The sequence below is a fragment of the Enhydra lutris genome, unplaced genomic scaffold (genome assembly GCF_002288905.1).
Source record: "Enhydra lutris kenyoni isolate GAN:26980312 unplaced genomic scaffold, ASM228890v2 scaffoldscaffold34, whole genome shotgun sequence".
Classification (NCBI taxonomy): Eukaryota; Metazoa; Chordata; class Mammalia; order Carnivora; family Mustelidae; genus Enhydra; species Enhydra lutris.
This window is the reverse complement of record NW_019154118.1, coordinates 8,959,982-8,979,644: the sequence shown is the minus strand read 5'-3', so window position 1 is coordinate 8,979,644 and position 19,663 is coordinate 8,959,982. Positions and strand designations below refer to the sequence as shown.

The 19,663-nt window shown below is 41.2% G+C and overlaps 1 protein-coding gene across 1 annotated transcript in view; it reads right to left on the bottom strand.

Moving 5' to 3' along the window:
* Nucleotides 1–15,513, bottom strand: part of LOC111153834 (cell adhesion associated, oncogene regulated) — a 62,825-nt gene extending 47,312 nt beyond the window's left edge. The window contains exons 1-7 of the mRNA XM_022513091.1: nucleotides 15,263–15,513; nucleotides 12,884–13,156; nucleotides 11,282–11,428; nucleotides 10,307–10,450; nucleotides 9,168–9,455; nucleotides 7,004–7,273; nucleotides 267–617 (exon numbers count right to left, since the gene is read on the bottom strand). Of these exons, the coding sequence (XP_022368799.1) occupies nucleotides 267–617; nucleotides 7,004–7,273; nucleotides 9,168–9,455; nucleotides 10,307–10,450; nucleotides 11,282–11,428; nucleotides 12,884–13,156; nucleotides 15,263–15,341 (1,552 nt within the window). The 5' untranslated portion in view covers nucleotides 15,342–15,513. The remainder of the gene's footprint in view (nucleotides 1–266; nucleotides 618–7,003; nucleotides 7,274–9,167; nucleotides 9,456–10,306; nucleotides 10,451–11,281; nucleotides 11,429–12,883; nucleotides 13,157–15,262) is intronic.
* Between the last annotated feature and the right edge of the window lie 4,150 nt (nucleotides 15,514–19,663).

Here is a 19,663-nt window from a genome sequence, read left to right as displayed (position 1 = left end):
GTAACTAGGGCTTGCTCCCAAAGGAGAGCTGTCCACAGGACAACCACAGCCCTAACAAGAAAGATCAGAAAGGGAGATTAAGGTTCATCGGTTCATGTGAAGACCAAATACCAAAACTACAGCTCTGTATTTCACTATCTAGGTGGTGGTGGTGGTGGGGGGGAACGATTGCTGGATTCATGAGAATAATATGCTTCAAAGCACTTTATCGCCTACCATTGGAGGAAGCTGATCACCTGAGCAAAAGAATAAGAAAGGCCACTCACCCACTGAGAGGACCGCCTCTGACCGTGCGCTGCCATGTTCGTTGGTAGCTTCGCAGGTGTATTTCCCAGCATGCTCCTGGGTGACAGCCTGAATGTACAGGGAGCTCGCGCCAGCCCGGGACATGATGAAGTAGATCGGCTCCAGGTCAAAGCCCCCAGGTCGTAAGTGTGATTTCCGGGATTTGGATCTAAGCACTTGAGACGGATGGCTGGTTATCAACCCATGCCTGTCGTACCAACGCATGACTGGGACTGGCATTCCAGTGGCATTGCAGGACAAAGTAACAAAGTCTCCGTCTACCACCTGCACACTGGCTGGTGATGTAATTATAACTGGCTTGAGTCCGCCGCCTGTTAAAAAAGTAATTCACACACACACACAAAGTAAGAACATCATTGTATCTACAATGCAAAAAAAAAAATCAACTCATCTTACTGCATAAATATTCTCAATGTTGTGCCCAAGTAGCAGTCTTCAATGCATCTTTATACATGTGTTTCTTCAACAGTGTTTTTTTAACTGAATGTTAAATCAACATTAATGTTATAATCAACATATAACATTAGTTGCAGGTGCACAGCATCATGATTCAACACATATATATGCTTTGTGAAATGATCACTGCAGTAAATCGAGTTAACAATTCTCTAAGCAGTGTTTTACACGCAGAACAGTATGGAGAACATATTCATTCACAGAGATAACAGTTTCTGCAAAGTCATGTGCAAAGAGTGATACAGTAATGATAGTAATAATTAAAACAAAGATAACTCGTTCTTTTTAGTTCCCTTCTCAAATTTAGCAAGTAAAACTGCCCATAAAAAGTAGAATTCTTGGGGCGCCTGGGTGGCTCAGGTTAAGCATCTGCCTCCAGTTCAGGTCACAATCCCAGGGTGCTAGGATCGAGTCCCGCATCGGGCTCCCTGCTCAGTGGGTTGCCTGCTTCTCCCTCTCTCTCTTCCGCTTCCCCCGATTGTGCTTTTCTCTCTCAAATAAAAACATTTTTTAAAAAAGTAGAATTCTTCATTGTAGGCTCCTAGACATCTCCTTCTTAGACTTCCTGTCTTATAGGAAAAAAGGAATGTATATAAAGATTTTATTTATTTATTAGAGAGAGAGAGAGAGAGAGAGCATGAGCACAGGCAGACAGAGTGGTAGGCAGAGGCAGAGGGAGAAGCAAGCTCCCCGCTGAGCAAGGAGCCCGATGTGGGACTCGATCCCAGGACGCTGGGATCATGACCTGAGCCGAAGGCAGCCACTTAACCAACTGGGCCACCCAGGCGTCCCAAAAGGAATGTATATAAAGGAATCTGTTGCGAGCTTTCCACAATGTAACCCATACACATCTGACCACTCTAAGTACAGAACAGGCAAAACCAAAACCTCAGGCTTTAAACATGAAAACAGTGCAAAGGAGCATAAAACAGAATAATACTCCTTCACAAAAACGTAGTTAATTCCTGGGTCGGGGGAGGGAGGGTATCTGATTACAAAAATCCTGGGAGAGAAACCAGTTCTGTGTAAAAGTTGATGAACGTATTTCTTACCATATACATGAACAACACTTTTTTCCCAAACTACGGTGACACCAACTCTTCCCTTGTGGTCCTAGGTAGGTATTCATTCTCTGGAGATATATATATATATATATATATTTTTTTTAAGATTGATTTATTTATTCTAGAGAGAGAGAGAGCAAGAGGGAGAAGCAGAGGGAGAGGGAAAGAGAAACTCAAGCAGACTCCGGGCTGAACACAGAGCCCGATGTGGGGCTCGATCTCATGTCCCACGAAATGACAACCTGAGCTGAAACCAAGAGTCGGGTGCTTAACCGACTGTGCCACTCAGACACCCCTGGAGCTATTTTTAAGTGCACCTACAATGGAATATTAATTACAAATGGCATTTTCTCCAGCGCAGCCTTTTGTTCTTCCGGCCCTACTTCCTACATTTGACAAAACCATCAGTTGGTATAAATATATTTCTGAATTTTTTTAAAAGATTTTATTTATTTGACAGAGAGAGAGAGATCACAAGTAGGCAGAACAGCAGGCAGAGAGAGAGAGGGAAGCAGGCTCCCTGCTGAGCAGAGAGTCCGATGCAGGGCTCGATCCCAGGACCCTGAGATCATGACCTGAGCCGAAGGCAGAGGCTTAACCCACTGAGCCACCCAAGCGCCCCACATTTCTGAATTTTTGCCAATCTAGTCAGTGTAACAGCTTGCCTCACTGGACATAACCTGCATCTCCCTGAGTACTAATGAAGTTGAACATCTTTTCACCTGTGTCACCGATATTTTCCCTCCCTTGTGAAATGACTTTTGTACATATTTTTTATCTCTTTTGTCATGGTTCAGAGTTCTTCAGAAATTCCAGATACTGTTCTTTTATTAGTTGTACATGTTACTAGTAGCTTCTCACGGTGTATTGCTTTTCTTTCCATTTTTAGTGGTATCCTTTAATAACAAAGATGTTCTAACTTCAATGGAGTTGCATCAATCTTTTTAAAAAAATTAGCTCAAAGTGTCTTAAGTTTTGAAACCCAATCAGATAGACACTCTCCTGTATTTTCTTCAAAAATTCTGCCATCTCAGGGTGCCAGGGTGGCTCAGTCGATTAAGCATCTGACTCTTGATTTTGGCTCAGGTCATGACCTCAGGGTTGTGAGATCAAACCCCGCATCGGGGCCCCCGTGCTCAGGAGGGAGTCTGCTTGGGATTCTGTCTCTCACTCTTTTGCTGCCCCTCCCCCAATCCCACTCACACTCTCTATATAAATAAATAAATAAATTTATTTTCCCTTTTTGTCATTATTCCTTTCATAGATGGGACTTTAAACCACTAGGAATTTGTCTTTGTATACATTATGACGTAGGTATTTAATTTTTCTTCATTTTGACAACCAGTTATCCTGCATCAAAACTTGAAATGGATAGCCTCCTCTTGGTCAACAGCAATATGACCTAAGTCAAGTCCTTATGTGCAAATGTCTCTTTGGTGGTCTCTGTCTCATTCTAAGAGTCTATCTGTTCGTGCACCACTGTGATATATTTTAATTGCCACAGATTTTTGTATACTAATATCTGTAAAAACAAGCCCCCCATGTTCTTTTTCTTCTTCTTTTCCTATGTCTTAGCTATTCTTGGGCCTTTGCTCATCCATACAAATTTCAGAATCAGTTTGTCAAGATTCTCAAAATATTCTGATAGGATTTTAATTGAAATTGCACGAATCTACAGAAGAGGTTTTGAAATGACCTGACAGCTGTCTAATACTGAATTTGGGTTATCCACCAACTGGTCTACCTTTCTAAGTTACCTGGGTCTTTTTAATGTTGCCAATACTGAAAGGTGACTTTGAAATTATATTTTCTGTTTGTTGCTGCTTATAATGATTAATTTTACGTGTCAACTGGATTGGGCTAAGGGATGTCCAGATAACTGGGTGTGTCTGCAATGGTGCTTCTGGAAGAGATCAGCATGAGAGCTAGTGAACAGAGTACAGCAGGTGGCACTGCCCATCATGGGTGGGCACCGTGCAGTCTGCTGAGTGCCCTGTAGAATGAAATGCAGAGGAAAGGTGAATTCTCTCTCTGCTAAAACTGATCCACCTTCTCCTGCCCTCGGACACCGGACATCAGCCCTTCTGTTTCTCCAGCCTTCGGACTTCGGTCAGGACTCACACCATCAGCTCCTCCTCCTCCCCACAAACACATCACACTACTGGCTTTCCTCCTTCTCCAGTTCCATAACCATGTGAGCCAATTCCTATAATAAATCACTTCTTTTTTATATCTTATATATTCTATTGGTTTTGTTTCTCTGGAGAAACCTAATACACTGGCATCTAGAAAGACACTGATTCTTGCCTGTTGGTGTCCGCCAGCCCTGCTAAATGCTTCTATTATTTCTAGTAATTTGCCAGCAAACTGAGAATTCTCTATGTTGGCAATCACGGCAGTTATAAATTAATAATGATTTGGTTTCTTTCTTTCTTATCCTTAGATTGCTTATTTTTCTTGTCCTTCTGTGGTCAGAATCTCCAGTATGATGATAAACACAAGAGATTTTTAAGAGAATGTTTCCAATATTTCACCACTAAAAGGGATGTTTCTGGTAAGTTTCTGTTAGATACTTTTATCAAATTAAGAAAATTCCCTTCTACTTCTATTCTTCTAAGAGCGTGTAACAGGGATACTGAAATATGTCAAATTTTTCTGCCTCTGTTGATATAATCATATTATTTTCCTTTTTTATTCAATCAAAAGGATGAGTGACACTTTAAATTTTCTGACAGATTCCTGGGATAACTCCTTAAACAAGATAGATTTCCTTTTCTTATATATGGATGGCTTGCTAATATTTTACATAGGATTTCTGCATCTGGGTTATAAATGAGACTGACTTTTGATCTTCCTTATTTATGCCATTCCCTTATGATTTTTAGAATCAAAGTTTTGATTCTAAAAATCATACTGACTGGAGAGTTCCCATTTTCTACTTTTCTCTGGAAGGGTTTGTGTAATATTTGGAATGGCCTGTTACTTAAAAGCTTAGTAGAACTCTCCACAAAACCTGCTGGCCTGGTGTTTTCTCTGTGGGAAGATTTTAAACTCCTAATCAGTTTCCTCCCGACAGTACAGAACTATTCAGGCTTTTTAATTCCTTTTAAGTCACAGCCTTACTAAGCTGTATTTTTCCTAAGAATTTGTCCATTTCTGCCTATATTTGTAAGTTATTGGCACAAAGTTCATCACATTCTTACTTTTAGTCTCTATAAGGCTTTTACTTTTTGTTCCTGTTATTGTTTATTCGTATTTTGCCAAAGATTTATCCATTAGATTTTACAAAGAACCAACTTTTTCTTTACGGATCCTCTCTCCTTTATCTTCATTTTCTGTTCAACTGATTTCTGATCCTATCTTTATTATCTCTTTTCCTCTGCTTTAAATCTCTTCTGTTATTTCACTTAAGCTCACTAATTTTCAGTCCTACCAGTTTTCTTATGAAAAAAACTTTTCTTTATAAGCATTCAAGGGCACACATTTCCTGCCAAGTTCCATTTTTGCTATATCCTACATGATTCGATCTGTGGCATTTTCATTACCAAAGTATATTAAATTTCCATTATAGCTTTTTTTTAACTCCACTATTGAGGAGTATAATTTTACATTTCCAAATAAATGCCAATTAAAAATTATTTACTATTAACTTCTAAAATAACTGCGCGAAGATCAGAGAACTGGCCTGGATGACACTGACGGTTTGACGCTGGCAACAGTTCTAGCTCAGAGACAAAAGATCGATTCCCCTGATATATAAAGAACTACCAGTCCACAAGAAAGAAGACCAACAATCTAATGTTTAAAATGGACAAAGGACAACGAAAAGTCAATATATGGGAAAGCAAATTAAAATGACTCAGACCCGTGAAAAGAAGCCCAATTCACCATAATAGAAGAAACATAGATCCAAAGGTACTTTTTTTAACCTAGCAGATTGGCAAAGATTTAAAAAACAAATAACACCCTGCCTTGGTGAGGATACGAGGAGACAGGCAGTTACACGTTGCTGGACGGTAAGAGTATAAAGACCAGTAATAATTTTTTTTTTTAAAGATTTTATTTATTTATTTGACAGAGAGAGAAATCACAAGTAGGCAGAGCAGTAGGCAAAGAGAGAGGGGGAAGCAGGTTCCCGCTGAGCAGAGAGCCCAGTGCAGGGCTCGATCCCAGGACCCCGGGATCATGACCTGAGCAGAAGGCAGAGGCTTAACCCCCTGAGCCACCCAGGCGCCCCAACCAGTAACAATTTTGCAGAGCAACTCAGTGATATCTACCCACATTACCAACACATACCTGCTTTTATTCAGCAAGTTCATTTCTAGGAACTTATTGTACAGATATAGAAACCTGTGTAAAATAATCTACGCAGAGGGACATTCACTGTATAACTCCTTAAAATAGCAAAAGATTAGAAACAGCCATCAATAAGGTACTAGCCAAATCATTACAACTATATCATGATATACTAATAAGCAGCAATTTGAAAAAGGAATGAAACACTCTTTAATACGGGAAGATATCCAAGATACATTAAGTGAAAACTTCAAGGTGAAGAATACACCAACGTTTAGGGGAAAAAACAAACAGATGTTATTAAAATACACACAGACATGTTATGTGTGAATGATCGTAAATGCACATACAAGAATATTCATGAAACTGATAAAACGGGACGCCTGGGTACCTCAGTGGGTTAAAGCCTTTGCCTTTGGCTCAGGTCATGATCCCGGGGTTCTGGGATCGAGCCTGGCATCGGGCTCTCTGCTCAGCGGGGAGCCTGCTTCCTCCTCTCTCTCTGCCTCTCTGCCTACTTGTGATCTCTGTCTGTCAAATAAATAAATAAAATTTTTTAAAAAAAGAAAGAAAAACTGATAAAACTAGTTAGTTCTAAAAGCAATATGGTTGGCTGGGGAACAAAAATGAGAGATTTTTACCACATGCCTTTTAAACTAGGTAGTAATTGTTTAAAAAAAGCTGGAAAAACTTTTTTTCCAGTGAGGTTGATCAAATAATATTGCTTCATCATGGAACTAGAAAGGAACGTGGGAAATAGCCATTAGTTTTGTTATGGTAATAGGATTATACCTTTTTAGTAAAAATGTTATATTTTCAACCAAAACAAAAGCCTATCTGTAAAAGTAAAACTCCCTATGATTGCGGGACCCAAAGCCTACCTTTTTCAATCTCAAGTCTCCCAGTAGACTGTATGAATCCAATCCCATTATCTGCTACACACTGATACAGCCCCGAATCTTCCAGGGTCACGCCGCTGATTCTCAGTCCATTTCCCGCAGTGAGATGTCGTGGGGAAGGACGAACAGGCTGCGCGTTATGGAACCAGGTACGGTTGGGAGTTGGGTTCCCGTGAACCTCACAAGTGAATTGTACTGTGGCGCCCAGAGAGACAGTCTGATCCTGTAATCCTTTTGAAATTGAAGCATTTTCTGAAAATCAAACAAATAAATTAAACTCAAGCCCCTAAGAGGTACCTCCTGAAATTACCACACGAGACACAGAAAATCTTTCCTCTACCAGTAACTAGTTGAAACCAAATTGCATTGTTCACTCACATTCTCCCATCCGCTGTGGTCATCAAGAAAAGATTAGAAATGTATTTGAACTTTCTTCTAATAGGATAACCATGTTACTAATATGTCATTGTTTCTTTTTCTAGATCTCTCAACCCACTTAATTTACACACACATACACACCCCTTGGGCTTCTCTGAGCCTTTGTTTCAGGTGATTTGTTTAAAATAAATAGTTTCCCTGGATTTCACACTAAATAAGAGCCAAAACAGAAGAATGCTAATTTGCAAGTTAAATTCTTTCCAGGGTCAGTTCTGCCTTAAGTTTATTATTTTTTTTTTCTTAAAGATGTTATTTATTTATTTGACAGAGAGAGAGAGATCACAAGTAGGCAGAGAGACAGGCAGAGAGGGGAGAAGCAGGCTCCCTGCCAAGCAGAGAGCCCGATGCAGGGCTCGATCCCAGGACCCCGAGATCATGACCTGAGCTGAAGGCAGAGACTTTAACCCACTGAGCCACCCAGGCGCCCCCTGCCTTAAGTTTAGACAGATACTTTAAGATCCATCAAATCACTTATACCTAGACAAAGCAAATCATTTGCCAACATTTGTAACATACGCCCAAATTATCTGATTATGCATATTAATCTAAACCTGATTTTCACTGCACTTTAAAGCTCACCCGCCATACCCTTCCTTATTTCCTGTGTTACTAGGTCAGGCCATTGTTGCAAAGAAACGCATGTAGAAGTTTATGAAAACTGTCTTTACTATGAAACCACTTACTACCTACTATTTCTGGCTTGCATGAAAATCTGTTTTGATGACAGAAAACATTTTCTGCTGCTAGGCATGAGGTAGGTAGCTGGAAGAAAGGAAAGGAGAAGCTTTGAGATACAGTGTATATATATAAATGTGGGTGGAAATAATGCAGATTTTATAAGCCAGATACAGTGAAAGCATCCCAAAAGGGAAATAAAATCAAATCGGTTTTTTTGTGTGTGTGTGTGTTTTTAATTTATCCACTTGAGAGAGAGAGAGAGCGAGCACAAGCAGGGGAAGGGGCAGAGAGAGAGGGAGAAGCAGGCTCCCCGATGAGCAAGGGCCTGATGTGGGACTCGATCCGAGGACCCTGGGATCACAACCTGAGCCGAAAGGGATGCTTAATAGACTGAGCCACCCAGGCGCTCTGAAATAGATTCCTTTTTGAGTTGACATTTTCAGTCAGTACTTTTAGTTACTACTGCCAGGTACTGCACACTGATACAGCCCAGAATCTTCCATCCCCCTGAATTCCCGTTTCTGTCCTCCATGTCATGAGGAAGGAAGAACAAGGTCTGGATGACATAAGCAGGTTGGGGGTGAGGTTCTCACGAGCATCCCAGGTGAAACGTTCTGTGCCACCAAGAAATGCTGTGGAACTCTGCCAAACTCGGCAGGCCTTTAAAAAAATAAAGCTTGTTCTAACTACTGGTATAGGTGTTTCTAGCTAGTCCCTGTTTCATTGATAGTTCCCAAAGAGATCTTCCATTCAAGGGCACCTGGGTGGCTCAGTTGGTTAAGTGATGGCCTTCAGCTCAGGTCATGATCCCGGAATCTCGGGATCGAGTCCCGCACTGGGCTCCCAGCTCCGCAGGGAGTCTGCTTCTCCCTCTGATCTTCTTCCCTCTCCTGCTCTCTCTCACTCTCTCTCTCTCAAATAAATAAATAAATAAAATCTTAAAAAAAAAAAAAAAGGTCTTCCATTCAAGGATCAGTTAGGCCAGGAAATCAGCCTGACTTGAAATCCAGTTTAATAAGCAACATCTTACCAAGTACATTAACCATGTAAGTCACACGTTGTATGTCTCCAGACTTGTTTCCCACTATACAAGAATAGTTTCCAGAGTCTGCTGGGTCAATGCTGTCTGTGGCAAGATGAGAATACAACCTTCTCCAATTGCTTCCCGGCACAGCGTCCTGACCATCCTTTAGCCAGTGCACTTCAGAAGCTGGGACCCCACTCACCACACACTCCAGTGTGACAGGGCTATGAGAAAGGACAGCTAATGCCTGTGACAGGGTGGGGTGCAGAATGTGAAAATCCTCTGAAGAAGGGCCTGGAAAAAGAACACAAAAGATTTTTTAGTATTAAATATTCACGTCCAATCTCTTCCTTAGCAAATGTGTGAGAGCCTTCCCAACTTCCCATTTATTCTTCTTTATGCTACGAGGTCTGACTTGTAGCTAATTCATTTTTAGTTGAGAATTAAAATTAAAACACTTGGTGACCCTTTAGAGCTATTTCTGAATTAGCGGTTGAGAAAATGTTAGATTTCTGACAAGACCAGAAACTACTACTTTGTTGTGCTTTGACTGCTGGTTCTATCCCAGTTCAGCTACCATAACCTGCAAGAGAAAAATACATATTTTTTCATAATTCACAGTTAGCCACCAATTTGATTACCATGGATATAAAGTTACATTTTCTCTGTAATTTCTTTTTACTTGAGTGAAGGGTCAAGTTCTCTATATGCTTTCCACTCCGTCAATCTTGACCAAAATTCTCTTCTAAAAATTCATTATCTTTTAAAAACATGTTCAAGGGCGCCTGAGTGGCTCAGTAGGTTAAGCCTCTGCCTTTGGCTCAGGTCATGTTCCCAGGGTCCTGGGATCAAGCCCCACATCAGGCTCTCTGCTCAGCAGGGAACCTGCTTCCTCCTCTCTCTCTGCCTGCCTCTCTGCCTACTTATGATCTCTCGCTCTGTCAAATAAATTAATAAAATCTTAAAAAATAAATAAATAAATAAAAACATGTTCAAAAGCATTCCATAATGCATTTATGTATTTAATGTTTCATAAGACTCTCTTACGATAAGCAAAGAGGATGAACTCTGATTTCCCAATGTTTTATAAGGAAGGCCTCTGAGGTAACTTCTTCCTAGTTACCATTATTCTCCCAAATACTTACGACTCACAAGAAGCTTTCGGCCAATGGGTTCAACTTTTAATTCATGTGTGACAGGATTAAAAGCTGCACATTTATATGATCCCTTGTCTTCTAAAGACACATTCAAAATCTGAAGATTTCCCGACGGAAGGATTAAGTAATTCTCTGAGGAGAGAAGGGAATGCAGTTAAGCCTCTAGAAGATACCAATCACAACAAATGAAGGTTGATAGTTGTGCTTTAAATTCAGATGTGAGAAGAGCAGCAAGTGAGCAGTCAGGAAAAATGTATTAAATGAAAGAAAGGGAAAGTCAAGGCAGGGGGAAAAGAAGTCAACAGTACTAGAGGAAAAAAAATTAAACCCAACAGAAACATCTGACAACAGATCATTTGTTGAGAATGCTGAAAGCACAGGCATATTTAGAAAAAGAGACAATGACCAGAGCTACCACCTTGAGCAGACCTCCACCTACAGCACTGATCCCCAGTGTCCATTCATGCCTATTCTTTCATTTTTTCTCAACAAATCCTGCCAGCGAGGGCCCAGTCACAGATGCCACAGCCATCAAGAAGGCAGACAAAAGCCTAACACTCACGCAGCCAACATTCCAACGCGGGAAATGGGGGTGGCAGAGAAAGGGGTAAATAAGACACAAGCAAACAAAACTACATATAACACAATGCTGTGGGAAGAAAAAAGAAGAAGAAGCCAAGTAAAGGGGACAGAGAACAACAGGGCATAATATCTTAGATGGGGGCCATGACAGAGGTCTTCTCAGTAGAAGAAATATATGAGTAGAGACCTGAATGAATGAGGCTGTAATTACTTATATACTGTCGCCACTTGTGCTTGTCTCCACTTTGGAGAACAGAAACAATCAGTATAGCTTATGCATTATTTTTTGGTATGCACAGTCCCTAGCACACATTGCTCAACAGCAGGCAAATGACATTTTATTCTATGGGCGCCACTAGTTTTTGTTGTAGAAGGTCTCACCTGTGGAATGTTTCAGCCACTTTCCCCGGATTTTATAGCGCACCTCGGCCTTGGGGTTACTATCTGGTACCTTGCAGCCAATGAAACCAGTACTCTTTTCTTCTGCTGTAATAACATGCTTTGTTGCTGAACTGAAGTCACCGAGAACTAAAAGAAGTAAGTAAATAAGTAGAAAAATAAATAAATGCGAACTTGAACTCTCTTCCCCAAAGGAAATTTAAAAAACCAGGAGCCACAACTGCCAGCGTGGCCATTGGTGGCAGCCGATCTCCCTTTACAGAGTGGTGTGATTTTTTTTATCTCAGAAAGTAGCTGGGGTAGGGCTCGAGCTAAGTCATGGCAACCTTTTCCAGAGGTCAGTGCTTCTAGGAGACTACAAGAAAAGCAAACGGCTCTTAAAACATCAGGGAGAGGGGCACCTGGGTGGCTCCATGGGTTAAGCATCTGCCTTCAGCTCAGGTCACGATCCCAGGATCCTGGGATCAGGCCCGTATCCAGCTCCTTCCTGCTTCTTCCCTCTCCTTCTGCCTGAGGCTCTGCCTACTCGTGTGCACGTATACTCTCTCTGTCAAATAAAAAAATCTTCTTAAAAATTAATTAATTAATTTTAAAAGGTCCGGGAGAACTATAAAGCATAGCCCTTCCCATTCTGTTGGGATTAAACCCTTTTCAAATCCAGTCCCTCATCAAAACTCACGTTCCCTATGCATCTTTATTCTGTGGGTACTCACACGGCAATAAAATGGTTCACAGGAACGAACCTAGGACATTGAAAAACCAAGCAGGGTATCATTTCTCTCTCAATCCCTCTCACTACTTAAAGTTCGCTACAGATGGAGCCACTTTATTATCTCCAAGGCTGAAAGCATTCGGCCGCCTGCCACTAGGAATTCGGCCTTTCCAGTGTGTGTCTTGGAGCGGTCCATGGGTCACAGCTCTACAAAAACATTTACTCTTCTCGGTTATGACAAACTCACGACTCCTGGGGAATCCAGATTTGTTCTGTAAATAGGGGTCCCCTTACAAAGACATTTTCCATTACTGGAAGCCATCACCATTTGAAAGGCAGATGGCTCAAACCTACTAAGAAAACCACCACATTCCAGATTTTCCATAAGTTCAATACTCAACATTCCTTTTGCTACGGTCAATTATTTTTTTTTTCCTGCTTCTTTAGCCTGGTTTCAATTACATAAATTAAAATCACTCGGTAATCAAGACAAATAAGACCATTAGATATGAAAGATAAAGGACTGCGGGAAACAACTGAGTATCAAAGGAGACAACAGCTTTTTTGTTGCTGTTGCTGTTAAGGGCTTTTAAATATTCACAAAGGAATTCAGAATTCGCATTAGAAAACTGTGTTCCTAACAACGGAGAAGTTATTTCCATGCCCCCTATAGATGAAGACAGGAGATTAGGCTCACAGAGGTTCAAGGACATTTCCCCCAAGTTAAACACACAGCAAGAGTCAAGGCTGGGATGAGAACTCCAATGCATTTACTCCACAGCCCACGCTCGGAATTCCCTCCATTCAACAACGCGAGTGCTAACGGTAATTCTAGGAAAAAGCATAGATATCAGAGACAAAATTCAACTTACCAGCAGCGGATACTGTCGCAGGGCTGCTGACAATGGCCCCAACGCTATTGTTGGCGACGCACTGGTAGGAACCCGAAAGGGAGGGATTAAGAGACACGATAGTCAAAGTCCCCTGATGAATCTTAATCTGTTCCATGTTTCTATCCAGTCTTCTTCCATTATGCAACCATGAGATATGAGCAGTCACAGGTTTAGCAGAACAATGTAGTACTACGGGTCCACCAAGTTTCTGGACGGCGGACAGTGGCTCAGAAATAAAATAAGGTGCCAACCCTATAAGGAAACATTCCCCACGTGCCAAGGGGCAGGGGGAGTGGGAGAGAAAGGAGGTAAGGGGAGAGAGAAAGAAGAGTATATTGAATACATTTCACCTCAATCTATGTAATTACAGGCAAGCCCTTATTTCAAAATACCTGTTACTATTCTTAATGCTTGTAAAAGTTCTAGGAACATTTTTATACAACCGTTTTTGGAAGGAAAAAAGGGCAACACGTTAACCTAAGACTTAGTGATTAGGGTAGAAGAGGTGAGAAACCTTCTGATATAAATCAGACAACATACCAATTCTGTAAGGAGAAATGGCAAATGGCTCTTTTTATGAAGTAGTTTCTAGGGAATACAAGTTAAGAATCTGAAAAATTGAAGCTAACTTGCAAAATAAAAAGAATTCTCTCCTACATCAGCAAGGATTTGATTTTAAGACTAGGTTATTCTATAAATAATGGCTACGGTCTTACTACTTCCCTTTAATATAAAACAACGTCCAGTCATGCTGAAATACAAAGTCTATCCTTTTTGGGCGGTATAAAGCTAAGTAGAGTGTCAATTTTAAGTTTTATTCGGTGTTTAGAATAGTTTTATATGTGCCATCATTTCCTCAGCAGCTTGGGGGAGAGGGTGCATTCTCACGTATCAAAACATATGTCCCCTGCCCACCCAAAAGGGTGGGGGAACAAGAATACTGTTAATCTGGGGGGATAAACTACTTGAAAGAAAAAAAAAAAAATCAGAAAATTGCTAACCCTACTTTCACAGGATATTTCACCAGAAATGAAGATTGAGGGAAGTGCCTCTCTTGACTAAATCCTGAGGTGGTTTGTTGAACAAAAACAGAAATAAAACCAGCAGATCAGCTTTTGGCTTATAAAAAGTCATACAGTATTCTTTTTTTTTTTTTTAAGATTTTATTTATTTATTTGAGAGAGAGAGAGCATGAGAAGGGGGAGTGGGAGAGCGAGAAGCAGACTCCCTGCTGAGCAGGGAGCCCGATGCAGGACTTTATCCCAGGACTCCAGGATCATGACCTGAGCCGAAGGCAGTCACTTAACCAACTGAGCCACCCAGGCGTCCCGTCATACAGTATTCTTAAGAGATAATAAATATTACTTAATGAATAAACATCACTCGTATTTCTTTATGACTTCTATAGGAATCTGTACACAAATCTAAAATTAAAAGAAATGCCTGAGGGCCATGTGCTGGGCACAGGCTTATGTACACATTTAACAATCTATGTTTTTTTTTTTTAATCTTTTTTTTTTTAAGATTTTATTTATTTATTTGACAGACAGAGATCACAAGTAGGCAGAGAAGCAGGCAGAAAGGGGAGGAGGCAGGCTCCCTGCGAAGCAGAGAGCCCGACGTGGGGCTTGATCCCAGGACAGTGGGATCATGACCTGAGCCAAAGGCAGAGGCTTTAACCCACTGAGCCACCCAGGTGCCCCAACAATCTATGTTTTTAAGCTTTTCAGTAACAGAAGTGGAGAGAAACTCAGACAAGGTTATGTGAGAGAGTGACAGTTCTCTCCAAGAACCAAGTTCTCTCCAAGCTGAGTCCTAATACATGCTGATTCTAAAATTTCTTCAGTGATGTGGAGTCAGCATTTTATTCCTGTTACAATTTCCAAATTCAGACACTCGCAACATATCCTCTTATTGAAAAGAACGTGATAGGACGATACTTGTTTTTAAGGCAACAAGAGGAATAAATTTTAAGGAAAATAATGGGAAGGCCTGTTGAGGCCCAGAAGCACTACCAAGAGATCCTGAAATTGCTGAATGAATCCGTTTTTTAAATCATTCAGCTGGGTCAAAGAAATCTTAGAAATGTCTTTGGAAACTATGATCGCTGGTGAGGATGTGAAGCTGAAGTTTGTTTCTTTATAGGATTAAGAAGAGGAATAGTTGGGTGTTTGGACATGACCATTCTTGGGGATTAAAGGGCACACGTATGGTGGCCGAGCACGGAGTCATGTAGAGAATGGCGGAATCGCCGTATCATACTCCTGAAATTAATACAGCACTGTATGTTACTGGAATTAAGGTTTAAAATTTAAAAAAAAAAAACAAAAAACCCCACTACCATTCTTCAGCTCTTACCTGAATTCACAGAAGGGCACAGAACCGTGAGAGTAACGAGGTACAGCAGTGTCTGTAAAGGCCAAGGATCTGGATGCATAGCGCCAGATTACAGAAGCAGGCAGGACAGACTTCCGGGCGTTGGCTCACTAAAAGACGTCCAGAAAAAAGAAAGGAGGAAAAGGTCATCTACACCCCCAAAACAGCTGAAATCCTATATCTGAACAGTCCCAGTTGTGAGCATGATGGCTGCCATTTACTTTGAAAGCTCTGTAGAAAGTGTGGCAGATATAAGGCATTCGATGACCCGTATCTTCCCAATTCACACTAATCTCTAGACACTAAGCTAACGGGAGTTTTGCTCATCCTTCCAAGGCGCTAAGACAATATCTCCTATTATACAGAATCCATCGCTTTACATGAATACTTGATTCAGCTGCCTGTATGCATTTGTTAGTATTTGTACAAGCATCTAAAATTCACCACCACCAAAATGCATCCCCCCTTTACAGTGCTAAAACAGAAACAGTAAAAAAAATAAAAATAAAAAATAAAAACAAACATTTACATAGTGTTTCGTATGTGCCAGATACCATTTCAGTGCTTTTTGTAGACCCACAGACCACTATGGTGAGACTAGACGGAACTGTGGCAGGAAGGGAAGAGGGAGACCAAGTAGGAGGTAATGTAATCACTCAGGAGAGAGATGAGCACATGGTGGGTCAGACCTGTGAGTCAGCTGCGGAGGTGGTAAGGAAAGTGGACTCAGAATATATTCTAAAGGTAGAACCGACAGATTTGTTCAACACGTGGCTAGAGGGTAAAATTGAAAGATGTGTCAAGGTTAACTCTTAGTTTTTGGTGTAACAGAATCCACAATAGCTCTGTTTACTGAAATGGGGAAGCCCAGAAAGGGGGAGACGGACTGAAGAGGTTAGTCAGCCATTCTGTTTTGGGAAGGTAAGTCTGAGATACCCACGAGGCATCCGAGTACTACTATCAAGTCAACAGGTGCATAATGGGGTCCAGAACTGTGTGAAGTCAGAGCTGGAAATAGAGATGTCAGAAATACAGACATCAGACCCATGAAAGCCCCAGCACTAAATGAGTTCTAAGGAAAGTATGATAGGAGAGGAGAGAACAGGCAGGAACCTTGGGATACTTCAGTCTTCAGAGACCAAGCAGAGAAGGAAATAGCCAGGGAGACCATGAAGAAGTAGCCAATGAAACAGGAAGAAATCCAGGAGAATGTTGTGTCCAGGGGGAAAAAATGGGGAAAAAACCTATTTCTAGAAGGAAAGCATGAGCAAGTACTGGAAACACTGCTGAGAAATACAGTAAGGCTTTGAAGGCACCATAACGCACAGGTGATACTGACAAGAATGGTTTCAATGGAGGAGGGACTAGCACCTGATGGTGGGTTCAGGACAGAATGGGAAGGGAGGAAACGAAGAAACCACAGGAAATTCCTTCTAGAGCTTTGCTATAAAAGCAGAAAAATAGGGAGAATTGCTGGAGACACACAGCAGTCAAGGGAAGGTTCATTTTTGTGTTTGTTTAATGCAGAGATAACACATTGAGCTAAGGCTGAAAAAAAAAGGTTTCACAAAACCCAGCCCTGGTAAAGGATGTGGGTAGAAATCGCAATCACCAGGGCACCTGGGTGGCTCAGTGGGTTAAAGCCTCTGCCTTCGGCTCAGGTCATGATCCCAGGGTCTTGGGACGGGCTTTCTGCTCAATGGGGAGCCTGCTTCCTCCTCTCTCTCTGCCTGCCTCTGCCTACTTGTGATCTCTCTCTGTCAAATAAATAAATAAAATCTTTTTTAAAAAAATCGCAATCATCTACTGCTGGTGGAAATATTGGTAAATTCTTTCTGGAGGGATTTACAATATCTATCAAAAATCATTCATTTGTGTGACAAATCGTTATGGAATACTTATTACTTGCCAGGTACTACTCTAGAAGCTTGCAAGAGAGCAATTTAAAAATATATAAATAGGAATAAGTGACACAGGCAAAAATGTACCCCATCTACTCTAGTGGGAATGGGCAATAAACATGACAAATAAAATTACTAGAATTAACAATGTCCGTGCCACCTTCCAGATATGGTTCATTCCTCCTCTACGTTGCTCTACGCCTTGGACACATATCTACCCGTGGACTCATCCCTCTGTTCTGAAATGTATCTGGTTACATAACTATGTCCTCCTGGAAGGCAAAACCGAGCCGGTATTTAACACTGTAAATTCTAACACCCAGCCAAAAACAGGCGCCGAAGAGACATTTTTCAAAATGAAAGGAATACCTCAATATAATGTAATTCCCAGAAGTACCTTAAAAAGTAGTATTTAATGAGACCTGTCATCTCACATGAATTCGGCATATTCTAGCTATATATTTTATTCCTTCATCCGTTCATTCACTCATATACATGATTTTTTAAAATCAGCGAAAATATTAATAGTGCCTACTCTAAGCCAGGTACCCTGCTAGGCTAGGGATCCAAAGAGTGGTTATTATGTCTGCAAATTCTCCCCCACACGCCTACTTGGCCAGGGCTGGCCACTCAATCTAGGACTATGGAATATTACTACCAGAAAATGTAACGAGAAAGCTACATGAATGACGTTTTAGAAATGGGAATTCTATGTGCATATTCACGTATGCAAAGGTCAATTCTAACCTTTGATAAAATCGGGTAGAAATAGAATGCATGGACCTTAAGTGTGGCTTCTAAGTCATCAAATAACATCTCCCGAGATCTGTTTCCTTCTCGGCACCTTGCGCTCCAAAATCTAGGAGTTGCCAATTCAAGTTCATCTGGATCACAGATCATCAGATCACGGACGCCTGTGAAGTTTTTTCTTGCTGACCTCTCTCAAAAAGTGGGAGAGGATATTCTGGTACCACTCACTGGCGGAAGAGGCCAGCTGTGTGAAAACCTGTTTTTGGTTTATTTGAATTCTCACTTGGTTCAACGGCAAGGACTGACACACCACTGGTCAGCAGTCAAGGCAAAGTAAACACTCAAACTTGTTAACAGGAGCCGCCGTCCTGAGAGGAGGAGGACAAGGAGGGGCGTTCCTTTTGCCAAATCTTTCCTCAACGATTTATTTATCAGAAAGCAGTGAAACAAACAGCGGAGTCAACTTTAACCCCAGCACATGATCTGGTGAGTTACGTTACAGCTGTCCTTTAAAACTTCACAGCTCATTACTGCTACCTAAACGATCCCACAGGATCATCTGGGATGAATTCTATCTTTCCATTGGGTTCCTTGCAACGTGCTGTCAGCTGATTTTGGAGGCTGGAAAGAACTTCCGACCGTATCGTAAGTATTTGTTGACTTCGTTGATACCCAAGGAAAGCTCGCCACGTTAGAGAACAGTGAGAACGAGGGCCTGGATTCCATTGCGAAAGGAGTCAGGTAGCTTGAAGTTACATGCGAACGCCACCAACAGTGACCTAATCTCACAAATAAACACTGCGGACCACAAGGAAAGTGGGGTGATGTATGAAGCAGAGTATATCCATTAGCACTCCTGGAAAACTGTTTAATGCTATGTCGCTTCCAAAAGTACTATCTTTGCACCCCCCCAAAAAGGAAACTCTTAGTGTTAGTGTTACTGTTATTATTGAACTAAGAAGTTACTGGAAAACAACAACTATATGTATATTTATATATAATGTAAATATTTCTGTATTTCCCCTGCACTGCTTCAACAAATGGACAATTTTTTTTTCAAGATTTTATTTATTTGACAGAGAGAGAGAGAGAGATCACAAGTAGGCAGAGAGGCAGGCAGAGAGTGAGGGGGAAGCAGGCTCCCTGCTGAGCAGAGAGCCCAATGTGGGGCTCAATCCCAGGACCCTGAAATCGTGACCTGAGCCAAAGGCAGAGGCTTAACCCACTGAGCCACCCAGACGCCCCCAATTTTGTTTTTTTGATCAAGTTTACCACAACAGAACAAGGCTCCTACTGTCTTCTTACAGGTCTTAACACATATGTTGCTTTTCTTACATACAGAAACCTACCCCGGCAAGGGAGACAGCAACCTTAATTTCCTCTGCATAGAAATTGTTACCCCGTCCTCCTCATACCCTCTCTTCTGATCTGGAAACAGGGGGCAGCAGAAGAAAGGTCCACGGAAGGATCACACCAGCCCACTGCCCGCACAGCGTTTCTGGCTTCCCACTCGCCAAAGGCTGTTTGACCTCCGTTCTAGCATACACAACATCTAAATATTCTCATGCAACAATTAAAAACAGAATTGTGATTTAAATCATATCAGATGGAATAAGATTCTGAGTTAAATTACAATGTCATGTTTCAAACTTCAGTGTTTTTCTCATTTAAAAAAATTTTAAAGCACCCAATGTAGTTAACAGGCAGATGATATTTTAAATAAAATATTCAA